The sequence below is a fragment of the Pyrgilauda ruficollis genome, unplaced genomic scaffold (genome assembly GCF_017590135.1).
Source record: "Pyrgilauda ruficollis isolate IOZ18807 unplaced genomic scaffold, ASM1759013v1 scaffold33, whole genome shotgun sequence".
NCBI lineage: Eukaryota > Metazoa > Chordata > Aves > Passeriformes > Passeridae > Pyrgilauda > Pyrgilauda ruficollis.
Window position 1 is genome coordinate 4,395,556 of NW_024524711.1, and position 20,061 is coordinate 4,415,616.

At 37.3% G+C, this 20,061-nt stretch overlaps 1 protein-coding gene across 1 annotated transcript in view; it reads left to right on the forward strand.

Annotated features, from left to right (window-relative positions):
- Positions 1–19,760, forward strand: part of ORC5 (origin recognition complex subunit 5) — a 62,110-nt gene extending 42,350 nt beyond the window's left edge. The window contains exons 14-15 of the mRNA XM_041474684.1: positions 15,567–15,679; positions 19,209–19,760. Coding sequence (XP_041330618.1) covers positions 15,567–15,679; positions 19,209–19,254 — 159 coding nt within the window. The 3' untranslated portion in view covers positions 19,255–19,760. The remainder of the gene's footprint in view (positions 1–15,566; positions 15,680–19,208) is intronic.
- The last annotated feature ends 301 nt before the right edge of the window (positions 19,761–20,061 follow it).

Consider the following 20,061-nt stretch of genomic DNA (forward strand, 5'->3'; position numbering starts at 1 on the left):
AAACAAGACAAAAATAATATCCCACCAAGAAACCAACTTGCCATAAGGATAAACACGTCAGTGTTTGGTTTCTGAGTTACACATTTCTCCATGTACAAACATTGTTTTGTCTGGAGCAGGAAGATGCAGCAGTAGTAGTTGAGGAGAGCTCTGTTAAGGCTGCCCCACCCCAAGTGCTCAATATGAATGTGATGATCCTTAGGACCTAACCAAGGCCCAGGCACAGGGTGTGGAGCATCTTAGGCTGAGAAGTGGGGAAGCAGGAGGAGCAGGAGGCTTTTAGAGGATAAGGGGATATAATGAGCCACAGCCAGGAGCTGCTGCTCTACTCCAAGGCCATAGGCACAAACTGAAACACAGGAGGAACATCAGGAAATGCTTTCTTACTGTGAGGGTGACGAGTGCTGGCACAGGTTGCTCAGAATAGTGGTGAAATCTCCCTCCTCAGAGATGCTCAAAAGCTATCTGGACACGGTTCTGGGCAGCCTGGTTGAGATGGCCTTGCTTAAGCAGGAGGTTGGACCAGATGGCCTCCAGAGATCCCTGCCACCTCAACCATGCTGTGATTCTGAGTTGTGAGGGACATGGAAAAGCTGAGGTTGTAAGGGTTGTAAGGTGTTTGAGGTTTTTGCAATGGGAATGGCTGAATAGAAGTCTTTCTCTCAAAAAATGTTCATATTTTAGTATATTAAAGATTAAAGATTTTATCACATATGTTTAATTAAGCTAAACATTTTTACAATATTGAACTGTCATCGACCAAAATACACAGCTTTTTAATAAAACAAGATTCAAGGAAGATAAACAATAAAACAAGATTCTGAGGAAGGCTTCTGGCCAGAGAGGCTCTTATGTCAGATACTGTCTCAATTGATAATGTATAATTTTCTGTAACATGCTGTTGCTTTTAAGAACTTGTTTCAAGTCCAGTCATAAGGCTTTCAGAACACACCATTACAGAATAACGTTGCTTTAGCAATGTTTAGCAGAAGCATTTAGCAATGTTTCTGTTTTTAAAAGCTTTAGTTTCTCGTGAAGTGGTAACTTTAGCATGCATTTCAGGCAAAAAGTGTTATTTCAGGATACAGTACTGCAATTATCATTATTAATTTGAAATACAACAAGCTTTAAATAAAATGTTTTAACTAGCATGTGAGCTAAAGGTTCCTGTGAGCAACTAGCTAACCAGTTCATATACAGGAAGAATAAACAGCAGCCTGATGGCTTATATTGGCTGAATTTGTCCTGATAGTTTAGTGGCTTGTTTAATACTTTATATGTCCAGCTAATTCCAAAATGGTCACTTTTTCTTCTTTAACAAAAACAAACAAAAAATTTCTCCACTGCATCTGTATGATTTATACTTGAACTGGAAAAAAAAGGTTTCCCATTCAAAAACTACTGGCAAATGCAAAATCTAAATTATTGTAAAAGGAGACATTATTTATATCACTTCTGCAGATGTAAGACTCTTGGGATTTAACTGTTCAACTGCTGTGTGGGAAACATACATCTCTAGTAGTGTTTGATTTAGGAACTGAAATCTTGGTACTGGTTATTGAGGACTTTAGGGGAAGGGGGAAGGCACCTAAGAGCAGTCTTTATATGGAATTGTAGGTTTTACCAGTTCAACTACTGGAATTATATATTTTTATATATTATGGTTTTTTGTTAGAGCTTCATAGAGGGGTATTAAATATACTCAGTAGAATAGGTGTGTGTGTGTATTTATAAAGGACATACCATTGAAGCCTATGTTTCAGAAAGAATTCTCTGCCAAGATAAGTTCTATTTGGATGATTTGGAGAGTTCCAGTTCCATGAAGAAGACAGCTTAGTGACTTAAGATTTTGCACAGCGTGTATTGCGTGTGTGCATTAATGTGTATACACATAAATTGTTTCTAGTACCTGAAAATATCTTCTAAGAGCTACCCAAAATTAGCTGCACTTTTCATTGCTGAAATTGGTTGAGTGTAGTTTTGTTTCTACACTTAAACTCTCTAAGTTGTTTAGGACTGTAAATTAAAAAAAAAAAAAAAACGAGGAAGGTGGTGACAAGATTGTCTTTCTAAACAGCACTTCTAAGTCACTTCTTTAAAGTGATCTTTTAAAAACATGGATTTTATGCATCCCAAATGTATCCTCCAACTGTGAACACTAGATTAAATTCATTCTTTAACATTTCATATGAGAGAGGCAGATGCACTGCAAATGAAGTAAAAAGATCAAAACTGAAGGTAAAATAAGAATAATTTATCCAACTAGTATGTACATGTGATTAGTTTTATCTCATAGGCTGCAGGATAATACTGTTATATTTTTGTTAAATAAGAGTTTTGTGGAAATCCTTGTCTGCTTTCCTAAGAATGTGATTTTCTTAACAGAATCACATAAATGTTTGTTGATATCTCTAAGTATCTACATAGTATTTTATTTCTGGGAAAACTAAGTTTTGTATAATACATATTCACTCCTTGAAAAACCTCCCCCACTGCTTCTAAAATGTCAAAGCTGAGCACAGGGATTTAGCCATACAAGTTCTATTGAGATTAATTGGATTTGTATGGCTAAATCCATGCAGTTCTTTGGAAAATATTGCAGTCCCTTGTATACAAAATATAAATATGTGTTTACAAATACAATATCACAAGAAATATTTGGACAGAACAGTAAAATCAGGTTTAATTTATGTTCAGAGATGAATAAGTTTTGGTTTTCTATAAACTAAGGGTTCCTGTTTAAGTATACTGAGTGAATACTAAGCATGTGCTGTGCTTGCCTTAGGGCTTCATTTTTTTTTAAATGCGTGAAGCATTTACATAGGAGTCTTCTGTACTTCACTCAGGAGGGGGAAGAGCATTTCTGATTCATTAATCCCTTTTTCTTTTTCTAAGTAAGTGGGTCCTTCACATCATGCACTCAAGAGGTGTAAAATATACAAAGAAGTGGGAGGGACAGGCAGAATGATGCCTGGCTTGCTATAAGGTATAAATTCAAAATCTGCTTTTCTTTGCGAGAAGAAAAATAGCGAGGGGAAAAAAGGGCAGCACTAAATCTACTGCATGTGCTTGCATGATATGCAGGTTTGGGATAATTATTTTCTCTCTTGTTCAATAAAGTGAGTTGTTACCATGGTAACATTTATATTGCACAGTTTCTCTGTTATAAAATAAATGAGAACAGTTTTAGAGTCAGAAAAGTCTTTGTATGGAACCTTTTTATTTTCTGTGTTTTTAAGTGCAGAATTTTGTCTTAAAATTTTCTTGAGATGACAAAGTTTTGGTGCACTTTCCAGAAAAAATTAATCAGCTTTTAACAGTATGTAGTGCTTTTGCAGGACAAGATGTGCAAGATCTGGTTGTAAAATTGAACTCAGCCATCAGGCAGATGCAGACTGCCCTGCAGCTCAGAGGAATGGTCTGTATGTCCTGCTCCAATAACCAGCTCCTGACAGTGACACCTTGCCTGTGTTGCTGAGTCACCTTGGATAAGATGTGCTGAGAACTTCATAAAAATTGGGTCTGAGTCTCCAGTGGCAGAGGGGCAGGTGACCAGGGTGAATGTTTAGAACCAGAGCATACCCTACATAATATTTTGGTCTCTGCTGCTTGTGCTTCTCTTATTGAGGAATAGCAGACTGCTATCACCACTTCCTGACCAGCTGGTTCTTTGATGGGGTGGTTTTTTAATGTTTACTGATTGCAGCACAGATTCTGCAATGGACATTTTAAAATATACTTGGGCAATACTCTGTTTCTGCTTTCTGAAGAGATGCCAGAAGATAACCATGGGAGCTACTTGATAGAACAGTTGATTGGAATGACTGGTAGCTTTTCATCAGGCCCTGATAGTGTCTTTGCCAATCATAACTGCTTCTCTTTGTTCAGGTTTGTTTTTCTCCTGCATTTTCTCACTACAGTAGGCATTTTAGTATGAGGTGACTTTTTAATCTGTTGAGATCAAAAGATTTCATTGCTTTCTTGATTCTGTCCTGTTTTTTCACACCTTTCTGTTGATCTCTTGTATGGATTTTTCAGTTTAGTGATCAGTATAGTATTTTTGAGGGATTAAGCCATTTTAAAGTGGTTTAGTTTTAATATTCAAAAAGTCCAGATTTATAATTACCGAGTATTATTGAAAAGTCTTGACACAATGATTATTCACAAAATAGAGTGGCTATCACAACTATCAACTCCAAAAAGAAATGTTCATTAGTCATGGAAACAATTGTTCCTTGACTACACAGTATTCCACTGAAACTAACATAGGCTGCCTTGTGGAGGTTCTTTTATGCTTTTCAAATAATTGATTCATTAAACTTGGAAAAGACCTCCAAGCTCATCAAGTCCAAGCTTTGACTGAACACTGCCATGACAACTAAACCATAGCACAAAGTGCCATGTCCAGTAATTTCTTGAATACTTCAGGGCTGGTGACTCAAACACCTCCCTGGCCAGCCTGTGCCAACGGCTGACCACCTTTCCAGTGAAGAAATTGTTCTTGATATCCAGCCTGAACCTCCCCCCTGGTGCAGTGTGATGCCATTTCCTCTTGTCCTCTCCCTGGTTGCCTGGGAGAAGAAGTCAATCCCCACATGGCTTCAAACTCCTTTCTGGCAGTTGTAGAGAGTGAAAAGGTCTCCACTGAGACTCAGCAGCCAGGAAGGTGGCTGCACTCTCCTACACATCAGCCTGCAGGGAATGCTGTACAAACTGCCCTGCCACATCCTATCTGTCCTGTTTGCCCATCCTTTTCACTGTGCTCCCTAGAGCTCTTCAAATCTCCTTCAGGTGCTCTGGCATTAACCCTCCCCAGGTCAGCCTCCCTCACAAGAGCTGCCAGGTCCTGCTGGATCTCTGCTCTCTCTTGGGTTTCCCTGACTCTGGGAAGTCCCTGCTGAACTCCTTGTAGTGTTTTTTGCTCCAGAAGTTACCGTAGCCACCAGCCATGTAGGTGCTGACACCACATGCCTTCCCCACTCCTGAATGTCACTATTTTGCACTCTACCCCATAAATGATTTGCAATTATGTAGGAGCAGTATAGTCAATGTTTGCTAACTGCACAAATTTTAACACACTGTGTATATAGCAAGATCTTTTTAGGACTCTTAGGAGTGGTTTTGTCTTTGAATGTTTCTGTCTGTCTAATAGACAGAATTATCCTTGAATGCTGTAAAGGTAGGAGAAATATTAACTGACTGCATACTGTTACTAAGTCTCTAGCAGTTATTCCCTTCCCACATATCCTTTGTCTAATCCATTGACCAGCCTTGTGGCAGCACACTGGTTCACTAGTTCATTGGTTGCCTTGGTTGGCTTTTTACCCAACACATGTGCCTGCCAGACAGGAATGTCAGAAACTGATTTTTTCCAGGATAGAAAAGCTAAGTGCTACATGGCATAACTAGCAGAATTTCACAGTTGCATTAAAAGGTGACACAAACTGCATAAAAAACTAGTGTTGTGTTAGAAGAACACAGTTTTTTGATTTACAGTTAATTGCAGACAGATGATGTTTCATGCTGACAGATGATATTTCATGCTCTTTATCTGATAAAATCAAATATAACTGAATAAGAGATGGAAAACTGGTAGTTTTGACTGCTTTGTATGTTATCTGTGTAAGGCATATAAGGATATTTATAGATCTCTTTTGAAGTTGCATCTAACATATTTAATGGGTCATTGAACATAGATTTTTAATATTTTATGACTTTTCAATTCATGGTTGGCTGAAAGCTTTGCTTTCTTTAGAAATGGATGTTATGAATTTATAGCCTCTGTTGTAGCATATCTAAACTTATACATTTCTTTAATGAAAACAACACTTCTCCCTGTAGATTACAACCATCACTATATGCTGTTACAATAGGGCTTGTTTTGTTTTCAGGCACCTAGAGGGCTTCTTGAGTGACAGTCTTCATCCTGGCCTTTCCCTTCCTTCTGGTGGGAACCAAATGCTGTAGATTTACTGATTAAGAGTAGAATATTCTCCATGAAGCTATTTGGTTTCCTGGCAAGCTCAGAGAGGGAAGATTCCAGATTATATCCATTTCCTACCAGAACAGAGTGACTTTCAGTGGTCCACTCTTCCCTTATGTTGTGTGGTGACAGTTGGCCCACCTGGAACTAAAACTTACATTCATCCTTGGCCCTTAGTCTGTTCTCCTTAAGGTACCTGTAAACAAAGGTGCAGGAATAAGTTAAGTGTCCTGATTTGGTTAGGGAAGTGTTCCAAACAGAAGTGTAACTGTTCCTCTCAGTTGCTGTTGTACAAGAACTTTGTAACTCTTGGTTTCTTCAGGTTCCAACATCCCTTACCAAATAAAATTCTAATTACTGTCTTGTATGAAAATAAATCAGATGTTTGAAGTTTTTTCTTTTCCTCTGTTGGATGGCATAAAACCTAGTATAACTCGCTGCCATATATTGCTGAGAGCTAGGCAGTTTTGTTATTTCTAATTTCTTGATGTGCAGCCTTACAATAAATTTCTCCTCCAATGTGTTGATGAGTGCATTAATGTCACAAATCAGCAATCTTTTTAGCTCCAGCTTGACAATACAAGAGCAGCATGAAATTTCATGTTTCAACAGGTCAGATCCCTATGTGTGAACAATTTTATACCTAATTACTGAAGTCTCTGAAGTTAAGAACACTAAGACCTGGTATGTCATGTAATTTTATTACACACTTCCCTAAGCATCCTTTGCTGGTACTTTCAAGAGGCAGCAGATTGGCCAGGAGGATCTTTGTTTTGTACTACTGTGTTTTACTTACACTCTTAAGCAATTGATACAAGTTGTTTCTATTTTTTGGTTTTGTTACTATTTTTTTCCTGTTACAGAACCACTAAAATTTGCAGAGTTGATCTCATCACAGTGAATGTGGAGTTGATTGCAGTCTTCTGCAATGCATCTTGTGAGCAGTTGAGAAGCAGCATGCTACTGTGGAGTGTCTCTAAAGATCTGTTTTAACAATTTCAAGATTTAAAATCAATGTATTTTTAAATTGTTATTTTTCAGAGCAGACTCCCATCTGGGACTACAGTGTATTTTACCATTTTTCTGTTATTGTGGCTGAAATGCCTGAGATCTGTTTTTCAGAAGCATTTGTGTCAAATATTCCTGGAATCGTTATTTTAATTAAATATTTCTTAATATCTTGTTTCTTTATGTAATATTTGGATCAATACTCTTTAAACACTTCATTATCATAATAATCCAAAAATATACTGTAGTTAAAACACATTGAATGTCTTTTTTTTCTTGGAGAAAGCAATGTAGTTTAGACTTAAGAGATACTCTCAAACATCTTATTCTGAGCAATCTCTTTTAATTTCATGATTTATGCTCTTGCCAAGTACAAAAGACTGATTTTTATCCTCAGGACAGGTTTGAAATCCTAATTGCTTGAATTATTTTTTAATGCAAAACTGTATTTACAAACACAACTTCTTCATATAGCAGTAAAAGGCTGGTAACTGTGTACACAGTTCTATAATTAACTGAAATAGCATTAAAAATTTAGGGACCTTCTGTAAATATATCAAGTCCTATCAGTATCACAGGTACTGGGTGGTATTTCTAATGTTACTGTTTTCCTGTTCTTAATAGAACTTGGCTTGCAATATCCAGAAATGTTGCCATTGTGGGACAGATGCAATAAATGAAGGGGGGGGAGGCAAAATTTTCTAGATTTGGAGAATTGAAATATATATGCTTGGTCAGTGGCACAAAGATTTGCTTCTGGAAAACAATCTTTGTGTTGCTTTCCTTATCTTGTGAAAAAGCCTGCCTGGAACCTGAGACCTCTGATGCAAAAATAAATGAAGGTATGGCACAAGGATACTTCTGTTGGCTATTGCCTGTGCCTTGAAAAATAGCCAGCCTTTGTCTGGTGTCCACTTTGTGAAGCTACCTGGCTTAAGTAATCAAATTAACTGTAAACATCATTCTCCAAGTGTTCATTTGACCATCTGTTACTGTCTACTCGCTCAGATTGTGGAAATGTGAACTAGAAAGGGGAGTACTTTTGAATTGGATGTCTCTAACTTGTATCTGTAGTCCTTCTGCTTAGGAGTTATGTGTTTCCTGGTTGTTAGGAAGTAAAGTAGATGTACACATCTTCAACAGATTGCAGATGCATTCAGATCTTGGGTTTGAGTATCAAAATTAACTCCTGTCATCACTTCCAAGCATCTTAACAAAATTCTGAAAATATTTCCAAATAATCCTCAGGTACAAAAAATAATTTGGTCCTTTCAGAAAATACCACATTAAGCAAATTTCTAGCATGCCTTTCATGCCTTTGTGAAGTACTTTAATTGATCCTCAAAGTGAGGGAACTGACTCAGAAATACTGATTTATCCATGCATCACTCTGTTGAGTTTTTATATTTCTTTTTAAAGTTGATGAGCAGAGCGAGGCAAAGAGTGTTGTGAACTGCCTTTTATTTTCCTTCTTATTAGGCAAATTGATTAATGCTAAAGTAAATGTGCTGAGAGAAAAAAAGGAGCTTTTTCTTAATTTCTGTATTGAATAAAAGTAATGAGGAGAAAGCAAATTCATTAACATTTTGAAAGATTCCTCTAATATTAGGTCCCAAATGAATAAATTATTGAACTGCTTTTAAAAAGTGATGTTACTGTAACAATGAGTGGGCAAGGCTAATCTGTGCAAATGCTTTTGAGATATTAGGAAGGTTTTCAGGAGATGGTGAGGGAAGCTGGATTTTCATCCAGTGGGGTTTTTTGTTTTTACAAAGACTGCAGAGCATGGGGAGAATACAGTAACTAATAGTGAGAGAGCCCTTGCAGAGGTCCAAGAGAAGGTTTAAAGGGGAAAGAGTGGTAGGATGCAGAAGATGGAGATTATATACTTTATCTTTGATGGATGCATCACAGCAGGCACGTTAAGTCAGACTGAAAATGGGCTTACCCACTGTTTTACCTCTTAGACAGTAAAACTGTCTGACTACTTCTAAGTTATATCAAATGAGCAGGAAAAATTTAAGACTAGAAAGCAGAGGATGACCCTAGTCTGTGTATGTTACAACTTCTTATTGTGTTGTATATACCTGTGGCTTAAATGCCTGCCACAGAGGTGATATTTGCATTCAGCAGCCCATGGTTTTATTTGCTTCCATGAATGTGCCCAGTGTCTTTCTAAACTCCCCAAAGCTCTCTACCACTGTACTGACTTTGTGGAGGCAGAGTGTGTTACAGATTAACTACAGTTTTGGATGAAAAATACTTCCTTCTGAATTTCTTGTTTACTTTTTTAAATTGCCTTTTTCATTTCCTGGGATGATTCCTGGATCTTGATTCAGTGTCCCCATTTTAGAAAATAGATTATATTTTTAGAAAAAATATGGTATGTTTTGTTTCTGTTTCTTTAAATAGCAGTTTTGGGAAGAGAATGTGTGAGGAGTAGAGATAATGGGAAAGTACAGAGAAGAGTTGAAAGGAAGCTGTACTGATGAGCCAAGATTTGCAGCTAGTCAGAGTCACTAAACAAGCCCTAGAAGACAGACTGCTAATTGAAGAGAAAGTATTCTAAAATATGAATAGAGCAAGGGTAGGAAGTGTCTTCTTGAAATAGAAAAGTACATTTGCTTCTCTTGAGATTGAAGGGAAAAGCCACAAGGGAGGCCGATTGCAGGAGAATGTTCTAGAGAGAAGGCATCTTCTAGTATGCAGAAAGGTGTTTTGTGGTCTGAAAGAGGAGAGGGAAAGGAAAAAGGCAAAATATGCTTTTATCCCTTGATTAAGTGTATGAAATTGGCACTGTTTCTTGTCAAGCATCATTTTGTGTAAATGGGATACAAAAGGTAAGACCAAGTAGAATCAGGAAGAGGTGGTGAGCAGTGATTATACAATGGAGAAAATATCATGTGAGAATGGTTCTAATGACCTGTAGAATAAAAGCCAGAATGATTTTCTAATAAAATTCAATGTTATATGCCTTGGGCTTAATAAACATTTCTGTTCTGAAGAGACACAAGAAATGTCTTTTACGTGGTGAGTAGAATACAAACTGAATGGGTTTAACAGCAAGAAATTCAAGGTAATGTACTTGAGGATAAATAAACATTTCTTCTGGATTGTGTAAAGGAAGTTTTGGCTGTCTTAATAAATGACCGAATCACTGATATGATGAAGCTTTGAAAAAGCAAATGGAGTCACTTGTTTAAATCTGTAAATCACATAGGTTTGCCTTGAGTGAAATGAAATCAAGGTCCTGGAGACTCAACACAAAATAATGAGGTAATACTTACATGACAGCAACATAAAAATCCCAAACAAATCTGGGATGAAGACAGACATCAAATGCAAGCATTCATAAAAGAAACTGCAAAGCAGGCTGGGTCACTGTGTTTGCCCCGTCGCATCCTGCACAGGCACCTACGTGCATCACCAAAGGGAGGGACACAGGACACTGTCTGTGGGGCAGCACTGAGACCTGTTGGTGTCTCCGTTAATGTCAGAAACATTTTGACTGTGTTCATAATGTAGTTTAAAAATAGAGTTGGATTGCTTAAAGCTGAGATAAAGGTAAAATACCTAGCTGAAGCATGTCATAATGAATGTTTAATTGCAGGCTTGAAGGCTCTAAGTAATCTGGAGGGGTGTACCTCCTGTTGTATTTTTTTAGTGCATTAAAAGCCTTTTACAAAATATAATTCAGTATCGAAACCTGATTGTTTTGTACAAGCATTCAGAAAAATGCTGATTTATTTTTAATAATTTTTATTAAAACAATTTTGATCAAGTATTTTCTTAAATATATATAATTGTAATGTTTCTATGGTTATCTTTCTGTGTGAGCTTTCCAAACAAGGCTGACATATGAGCATACTCTGGCTATAATTTTCATTAAAATATTTTTGAGCGGGTTTTTTTATGCTCACATAATTTGTACTAGGGTCATTGAATTTAACTCCAGGAGAGTATTGCACAGTCATTTTGACTGCAATGTGTTTTGTAAATGGTATTGGGTGTTCCAAGTGCCGTGTTGCGTAGCAGAGGTTTTTCCATGTGCCCGAATGTGACTGCTGGCAGGGGTAGGTTTTGATTAAGTGCACAGGCTTTGAGAGCTACAGGATGATGGTGCTGCAAAGTACCATTCATGTGACTGTGAAAGAATGTAGTACCCTTGTCTGACAGTGCTGAATATGGAAAGTTCTTCATTTCTTGATACGTTTGACATTCAGAATCTGTGTGTGACAGTAAGCCAGACTGAAGAGTTAGAATTAATTTTACATCTTGGGCAAGATAATTGAATATTATAAACTGTGGAGATGAAAAAAACCACACAGATCATCTGGTATATTTCTGCCAGTTTTAAATTCTTCCTCCTTTCATTAATATTTTTCCAGTCCAGTTTAAAATGTACACTTCATGAGATTTCAATCACATTTCTGAGGAAGCATCTTCCCTTCCACCCCAAATAGTCAGCATCATTTTCTGTTTAGTTTTAGCCTATGGATTTATGTCCCACACTTTGCCCAGACTCTTTCCTAGATAGTCTGTCATTGCTTACCCAAACTAACCATGCATTTCCCTGTGTCATGGGTTCTAATTCTGCTCATGTTTTGCACCTCAGTGAATATTTTCTGGCTTCTTGTGGTGTCCTCGGGAAGAGCCTGGCCTTTCTCAGCAGGCAGCCCTTCCTTCTGGAGTCCTTCTCACTTCCACACAGCCGTGTGCTCACAAAGCCAGTCTTTGTGTCTGCTTGGGGAATGATGCAAGGCCCATCTGTTAGTCCAGGCTGATAGGAAAAAAGCTGCCTTGAAGGATGGCTTGTGGGTTGCTTGTTTTTTCCAGAGGTTTCAATGTCCATGTTTGACCAATGAATCTCCAGAAGCAATCTGAGCGGTCATTCCTCCTGGGAACAATTATCTGCTGTGCTTTTGTGATTATTCTCACCTTGGATCCAAGATTTCAGCAGCAGGTTTCTCACACAAATGCATTTCAAAGCAAGTTCCATCATCACTTATTTTTAAACATACTGGTAAAACCTGTTTCTCTACATCTTTCAGATCAGAAAGGGTTTTTTTTTGGATTTTCTTGTTATTCCTGTAGAAAATTTCCTTTAATTGTTAATTTTTGCTAGTGTTAAATCATCAGCAATTTAAGTAATTTTACAAATAACTCTAGAATTTTTCTTGCAACTGTAATTTCTTTTGTTCAGAGGATTCTCAATAAATATTCTTTCTTAAATCACCCACACAGTTTTTCTGGCTTGTTTCTAGTCTGTTCTTGCCAGATGTTTCTTCTCAAGCTTTTGTGATAATGAAATGGAGCCGCTGTACTCATGATATTTAAAAAAAAAAAAGTTAAAAAAAATTCAAAAGCAGTGGTGTATTTTTGGCTAAGTGCAATTAGTTGGCACTCATATTTTTCCCATCTGTGTTTCAAACTTTTGATATGTCTTAATTTAAGAACATATTGCCTCCAAAGTTTTATAATACCTGAACTTTTGAAGTAGTAATTGTTTTTCAGTGCTTAAGCTATATGTGGTACCTGGAACTGAAGTGTTAACAAGACATGAATATTAGTGAATTTTAAAATGATGCTATAAGTACACTGTCTGAAACCCAGTTCATTCCACTGTATCCTGCTTTACTAGGATAGGTAGGCCCAGAGAGATTGCAATTTTATGAAAAATAGTTCAGTTTCAGAAGCACAGTGCAAGTTAGGTCTGGTGATGATTTAATACTGTATATGGCTTTTTCTTCTTCCTGCCTTTGCTCCCACCCCAGTTATCTGTCAGGCGTTCAGTAGAGGTGCTCAAGCCTCTTGTGTTAGAAGGGATTTGGACCTTCTTGTCCCAGAAGACTTATGAACTGTTTGGTGAGGACAATCATCTTTTATTTGTTGGGTCTAGATTCAGCACTGGATATTAGAGAAACTTAATAATTCCACATCTACCACAATTCAGTCTTTTCTATCAATTTATTGCACAAAATAGGGGTCTTGTCCATTTCTGTGGCTGACAGGAGCAGAACTCTCCTGCTACATTGTATAAAGGAAGAAAAAATTAGAAGTCATTGCTTTTTGAACTGTTGCTGGTTTTGATTCTCCCTGAACCCACTGAAAAAGCTCCAGGCTGCTGCCCCCTGAACAGGCAGGCTTTTGGACTTGTCCTTAGGAGAACTCTGCCTTTCTCCATGTACAGGCCAGGCATCTGTAACTGCTGCAGGTTGAATTCTACTCCAAAGACTAATAAGTTAGGTATTTTACTTCTAACATTTGGCTGTCTGTAGGAAAGCTGGTCCTTACTTACTCCCCTTAGATGTATGTTCTTTCCCTTTGTCTCAAGTGAGCCTCTTTGGAGATAAAACTGTTTCTTGCCTGCATGAATTGAAAATGGCAGTTCTCTCTACAGCTGTCTTTTTAAGTGGTCTCAGGGTCAGGACTTGTTGTTTCTGCACTTGCTTCCCTGTGATGACATTTATTAAGTGTTGTGAAAGCAAGAAGTAAAATGTTGCAGTTTCCTAAATAAGTTCATTACTCTGATCATAAAGAATAAAGCTAGTCTTTATTTATCTTGTAATGTGGTATATTAGCTTTATTTATCTCAGAATATTGTATATTGAGTCTTTGAGTTAATTTCTTAAGAATGTTAATGCAACTTAGTGTCCAGGCTGAAGTTAGTTCAGATTTCTTGAGTCAGCCTTTAGTAAGCAGTTTTACATAGCTGACCTTGTGTTACTCGCCGAGCATTTGGTGCTAGTTGGAAAAGAAAATGTAGAATTTGTTGAAGTATTGTTGGAGCACTTGTAATGCACCAGCAAGGTCACTTTTACATTCCACATAAAACTGAGATGAATCTCCAAACTGCAGACTTTTCCTGTGGTCATAAGGAACTTCAAGGAACTCTCCTGCTATTCCTTCACTGGTGATTTCTGGATGTGAGACCAGCTGCGAGTGCAGAAGTGATTTGCCAGTATTGATGCACCTGGGTGCAATTGTTACAGCAGATTCCTCCATAATGAATATAAATTTTGTTGAATGAAGAATGGAGAAAAATGTACTCTCATAAGTATTTTAAGAATATAAAACCTAACAAGTTTGAGGTTTATCCCAATCCAGTGATACATGCAAAGTAATTAATGAACTAGAATCTGAGCCATTTGCCATATACTAATTCAATTTTCTTTAATTTTGTCAATGCTAAAATTGGATAAACCATGTAATTTATAGATCTGAATTGAGTAAATGGAATTTGTCTTTGTGACTATGTGTAGACCAGCATTCCTTAAACAAACTCCAAAGACTCTTCAGAATTTTAGCATCCAAACTATTGTTGTCTCATGCCATATGAAAGAAAGTTAAGTGCAGGCTGTTAAAAAAATTACTTCATTCTTGGGTACCATATTTTTTTCTATTCTCCATAGGTAGGTATCATTTTTTTCTATTATATTATTCCTGCCTCCTACAAGCATTGTCACAAATTTGAAAACCAAGTGTACTTCCAGCAAAAGAGTGGGGTTATTACTGAGTAAGGATTTTTTTTTATTGATGTAGCTTGCTGATGCTTTTTATAGCAATGTGCTTCCTTGAACGTTTGAACTGACACTTTCCTGAAATACATTATTCTTGAGGAATTCCTTACTGTCCTTTTATCATTACTCAGAAGTAGGTCATGGTTGGCTGGTTTTTTGAAAATGAAACCTGTGGCCAGATACCATTTTGTCACAGAATATAACCTCATTGCCCTGAATTGTCTGTGGTATCTATTGCAAAGGCCAGGGAAAAATTTTCTTTTCTGCTTTTACTTCTTTCCCTGATATCTGGGAGGAGATGGGGAGACAATGGAATCACGGCAGTCTCTCTTCCTAACTGAGTCAGAATGGGCTGGCTGTCTTCAGTGGTGACACCCCACGACTTCACTTCAGTGGTGCCACAGCCATCACTGGAGGAACAAAGTGAAAAAAGTATGCTGGTACATTGCTATTTTGGTAAAATAATCAATGGCTCTGTCAAGACACTCTGTGTCTGTTGGCAAATTTCTCTCAACTCAGGCCCTGTTCTTTTAAACATACAATCTTCCAGCCTTTTCTTTCCAACCTTCAAATTTCTTTTTATCTGGAATAGAGTGAAACATCTGTCTGTTCAAAATGTGATATGATCTGGCACAGGAATATCCAGCATTGAGTAGGAAAGTTCAAAAGGAGATCTTCAGGGGTAAAGGAAAGAAAATCCTAGTCCTTCCTGATTGTCAGGCAGAGATTTGGGAAATGCTCAGCTCATGCCTATTATTCCTGTTCCTCTCTTCAAAACTCCAGGGTAACTTTTCATATGAAGGATGAAGGGTTTAGCCTTTGTCTGTCACTGCTGGTGCTGAAAATGTAATGGCAAGATGTATGTAAATTCCTGGGTTTTCTAGCTGCAGCGCTATGTGGAAGTGAACAATGAGCAAGTGGAAGTGACTTTCCAGAGAAAAAATAGGAATTATGCCAAATGGGAAAAAACCTCAAAACCAAACAGAACAATAAATTGGCCACTGCTATTCATGTTAACAAAAATGACTAACATTACTAGTGTCTCTTGTCCGTAGATCACCTCTCTTGTGACACTGCAGCTGTTATCCATGGTTGGCCAGAGTGACCAGCTTGATGGACCACGATACAAGTGTACTGTGTCTCTGGACTTCATCAGAGCTGTTGCCCGGTGAGCCTGTTAAGAGTTCATTTACTGTTGCATGTGCTGACTTGAAAGAGACTTCAGACCAAGTATTTACTCAGTCTATAGCTGTTTGCAGATCAGAATAGAAAACCTGTGGATGTTTTCTAAGAATGGCTGAATAAGTCATGTTATTTATAAGAAATGCTGTACCCAAGGTAGGTATAGTCCATTCCTGTTTTGAAAATGATTTATGTTACAGTGGCAGTATTTGTTACAGTAACATACTGTCTTTGTGCTTTGTAAAGGTCAGGGGCTTCATGTGAAAATACTGCTGTAAAATGTCAGTCCGTTTCATTACTAAAAAGCACATTATGGTATTTGAATCTGAAATTATATTTGGTTCTTAATAGTGTTGTGCATATGATATAAAAACTACATAGGTTATAGGAATTCTTGCACATAGACTGTCTTGTGTGATCTGTTATTGATACAAGCTAATTCAATAAGTGGATATAAGTTCATCAGCATCTTTGTTTATCCAGAGCTTTCAGTTGTGAAGTCTGAGAACAGTTCAGGATCCATCAGGAGAGATGGCAATAATTTGCAGACAGAAATACATGCAATACAAAGGCAACAATCAGGCCTATGTCTCCTATTTTATCTGTTGCTGCCACCTGATTAGCAAGTCTTGGATAAACAGTCTATAACCAGAACAGAGCCCAGAAATGACATGTGTCAAAGGGGAGAAATGTTCTCACTGCCAGCTCTTCTCTGTAATGTGGGCCTAAGGAGGAGCCCAAGGTGTAGGCTGTATTCCATAACCTCAGTGCACATGTTACTCTCCTGAGCTATTAAATGCCCAGCAGCCTTGTCAGTAAATGCAACAGATACACTTATTTCGGTTTTCAGTTGGACAGGCTGTAGAATGAAACTTTGTCTGGCTCAGGTCTGGCTGGACCACAATGCCAGGACCTCCACAGCTTTGCTATGTCAGTTTGCTATTCCCGGCAGTAAAGTCACTTTGTGAGTGATGCCCTGAAAAAGCTCCCCCTGGAACCAAGCACAGCAGACCATCTGCTCAGCAACATGGATCACTGTGTGTACAGTTATATATATTGGGATATATCCTTGGATTGGGATCCTTTCACAGCCCTTTCCTTGCAACTTGGACTTCCTTAGAAGTTAAGGTTGCATTAAAGTTGCTGTAAAGTAGAGATGGCCGGAAAAAAGGACCAAAACTTGTGCCACGCCGCTCATGCTTATTGAAGAAAGTATTTGTCAGAGACACTGTCACTTCACTCAGTGCATGGTAGTGTTTTAGCTTGCTTTCCTTTAGGTCTGAGGTGTGTGTGTGGTATATATATGTATGTGTATAAACTGACTTTTCCTACACATTATGAGGAAGAAAGCAGTTCTTTTTTCTCCAAAAGTAGTTTGCAGGTCTTTATTTGCTGCCGAGATAGGGCTGTTTAAATTAGATAGACAGACAGATAAATAGATTTTGAAGTTGGCCTATTCTGCTTTTCTCCTGTTTCTCCCTTTTTAAAAATCTTCCTTTGTTCCTTTGTTACAATTTTTGTTAAAATACACTTTTCAGACCATAGTATTTATTACATCTTAAAGAGGATGATCTGTAATAAGACAAGGTTTCATGAACTCATTAGAAATGAGCTTGTGTCATCCCTGGGTGGGGCTACTAGCTATAGGATGAAGGCCTGATCTTCTGTGCTTTAAGAAATTTCATTTCTCTCTGTGCAATAGTTTTGGTTGTATTTGTCACAGAGAAGCAACTACATTGAAATTTCATCCAAAATACATATCAAGTAAGCAGCCCATCTTCTGATTCTTCTTTCTCTGTTAGTGCAGTAGTACTAAAATAAGTTTGTTAGTCACTAAAATCTTCAGATACCTCAGCCTGGTTACCATCTCAGCCTTTTTACTCCAGCATATTTCCTAATGGAAGGCTGAGGAGTGCAAAGAATGGGACAGAAAAGGATGCTCCCTCCCCACCCCCATTCAAGCTGTTCAGATTGCCATTTCATTTTCTGTGTTTTTAAAGCAAAAGAGAAGTTTGCACAAAAAAAAACAAAAACAAAAAAAAAAAAACAAAAAAAAAAAAAAAAAAAAAAAAAACAACACATCATTCCTGAATTATAAAGAAGCCTAAAAAACTTGTGTCTCTTCTCTTTAACATGGTAACTGCTGAAGTGCCCAGTCTCTTTTTCACCATGGAACCTCACATCTGGCTCTATTCTGTGGCACATACTCAATCTTTGTGGAAACGGCTCTGTGTTTTACCACATAGTTGTTAAACATTTAGCTGAAGGTAAAGTTAGATGTTTCTTTGTTAGAAATAATTTCTGTTTTAGGAATTTCAAACCTAAGTTTATAAATTTTCTCTAGCTGAAGTAGGGTTCTCTTAGTGTTTATTGAATATAATGGATCTTTTCAGAGAGTCTGTAGTAAACCCAGTTGTTATGACAGGACAGTTCTGCTTCATTTAGTTGATAAGGTCAGCATTTGTTAGTGTGTATGATTTTGTTTCTGTGGAAAGCCTTGTAATTAAAGCACTTGTTTTTGAGTGACACAATGTCGTGTAAGTCTAACAGTGGCAATTAATGTCTTTAAATTTGTCACTGGATTAATAAATAGACTCCAACAGAGTATTTCCTGTTACGTATCTTGGAGATTTCTAAACTTTTTCTCCTTCCAAAATGATGTTTTATAAAAACTTCTTGAAAAGTGGGTTACAGGCTGATGCATGAACAGAGAATATTAAATGATTGTAGTCCAACAAAGAAGAATTCAGCTAGCTAATCTCACTTAGCATTGTTAGCAGTTATTTTTGATCATTGAATACTTTTTTTAAAAAACCCTTTTAATTTTATACTTGTCATTATATGCAGTAATTTGCATTATTTATTCAAACAGTAAACTCTAAAGTCTGAGTGTTAGATTGTATAGAAGAATGAGTTTAGAGACAAAAAAAATAATTATATGTTTTATTCTACTGCTGTTCATTTTGCCTGCCATTAAAGTACAAAAGTGTACATTAAAATCTTCTATTCCATTGATTGGCATTCTTGGATTTTTCAAATTTAGCTATGAGCATGGGTCAACTACTGTCAAGACTGAAAGAACACAGGCTCCAAATGAGTAGAGATGAAGGAGTACATGCTAAAACAAGTGGTTTGGGAGATGAACGAAACATTCAATAGCATAAAAGGTTGTTGCTTTGCATCACCAACTAGAACATCAGATTTGCCATATGAAAATATAATCTTATTAATATTGTTATATTTTTATTGTTTCATTATTGAAATAAGAGTCTTCCTTTCTTTACTAGGAAGTTGCTACATTTCTTTTCTAGAATTTTACAAAGTTCAAATAATCAGAAGAGGGGTATTGTAAATAATGAGAGAATTTAAAAATTCATTAATCCTTGCTTGCATTTCTTTTGGGAAATTGCTTGATTTTGATTGTGCAGAATGTCCTGCATGTGCTGTCTCCAAACAGGTTAAAGTCTTAGCACTGTTAAGATGATTGCTCTAATATACTGTGTTTTTGTTTATAGGACCGTGAACTTCGACATAATAAAGTACTTGTACGATTTCTTGTGAAAACAAGCTTCACAGCCATATGGACACTGTGACAATGACTAAGGCAAGCTGTGTTCATCTCTCTACTTAGCTGGCCAGAAAGAAGAGTATTTTGGCTCTTTTGGATTTGTCCAAACAGGTGCTGGCCCAGCATGGAACCTGATGAAAATACTCTGATTGGTCTGGGTGGATCTGAGCAGAGGACTATTTACCAGGGACCCTGGAGTATTTGGAAGCAATGTGTTAATTATAAACAGCAGGGTTTGAGCACAATCTGTTCTAGTCTTAATGATGTTATCTTAACACTGAAATTGCCTGAAACCCATTTACTTAGGACTGCATTTTGCTCTATGAACTCTCCCCAGTGCTTTGAACATGGCAGCAGCCGTTGTTTGTATGCCCAGTCTTTTCACTTCCTCTCCACAGGAATCTTTGCAATTGCCTGCCAAAGCAGCTTTTCCTGAGGCCACCATTTTAGGAGAGTGGAGTAGCAAAGTATAATAAACATAAGAACATATTTAAAAATCAAGCTGGTACAAATTCTTCTTCAGTAGTATGTAGGCAGACTGTTACCCTGTTATATGGAGATCACGATGGTAGGAAACTCCCAATTAGTCACCATATTGTCTTTTTCAGACCATTCATAAATGTTGACTAAGAATGTATTTTTATGAAGCTCTGTCTTAAAAAAAAATTGATTCGTGAACTTCTATCCCTATGTCAAACTTGAAATGTTTTATTTTTGCTCCAAAATTCTATAGTGCTTTTGTGCTCATCCAGTTACAGGAAGTGTTAATTATAGTGCCGTGGAATGAACCTACTTATAAC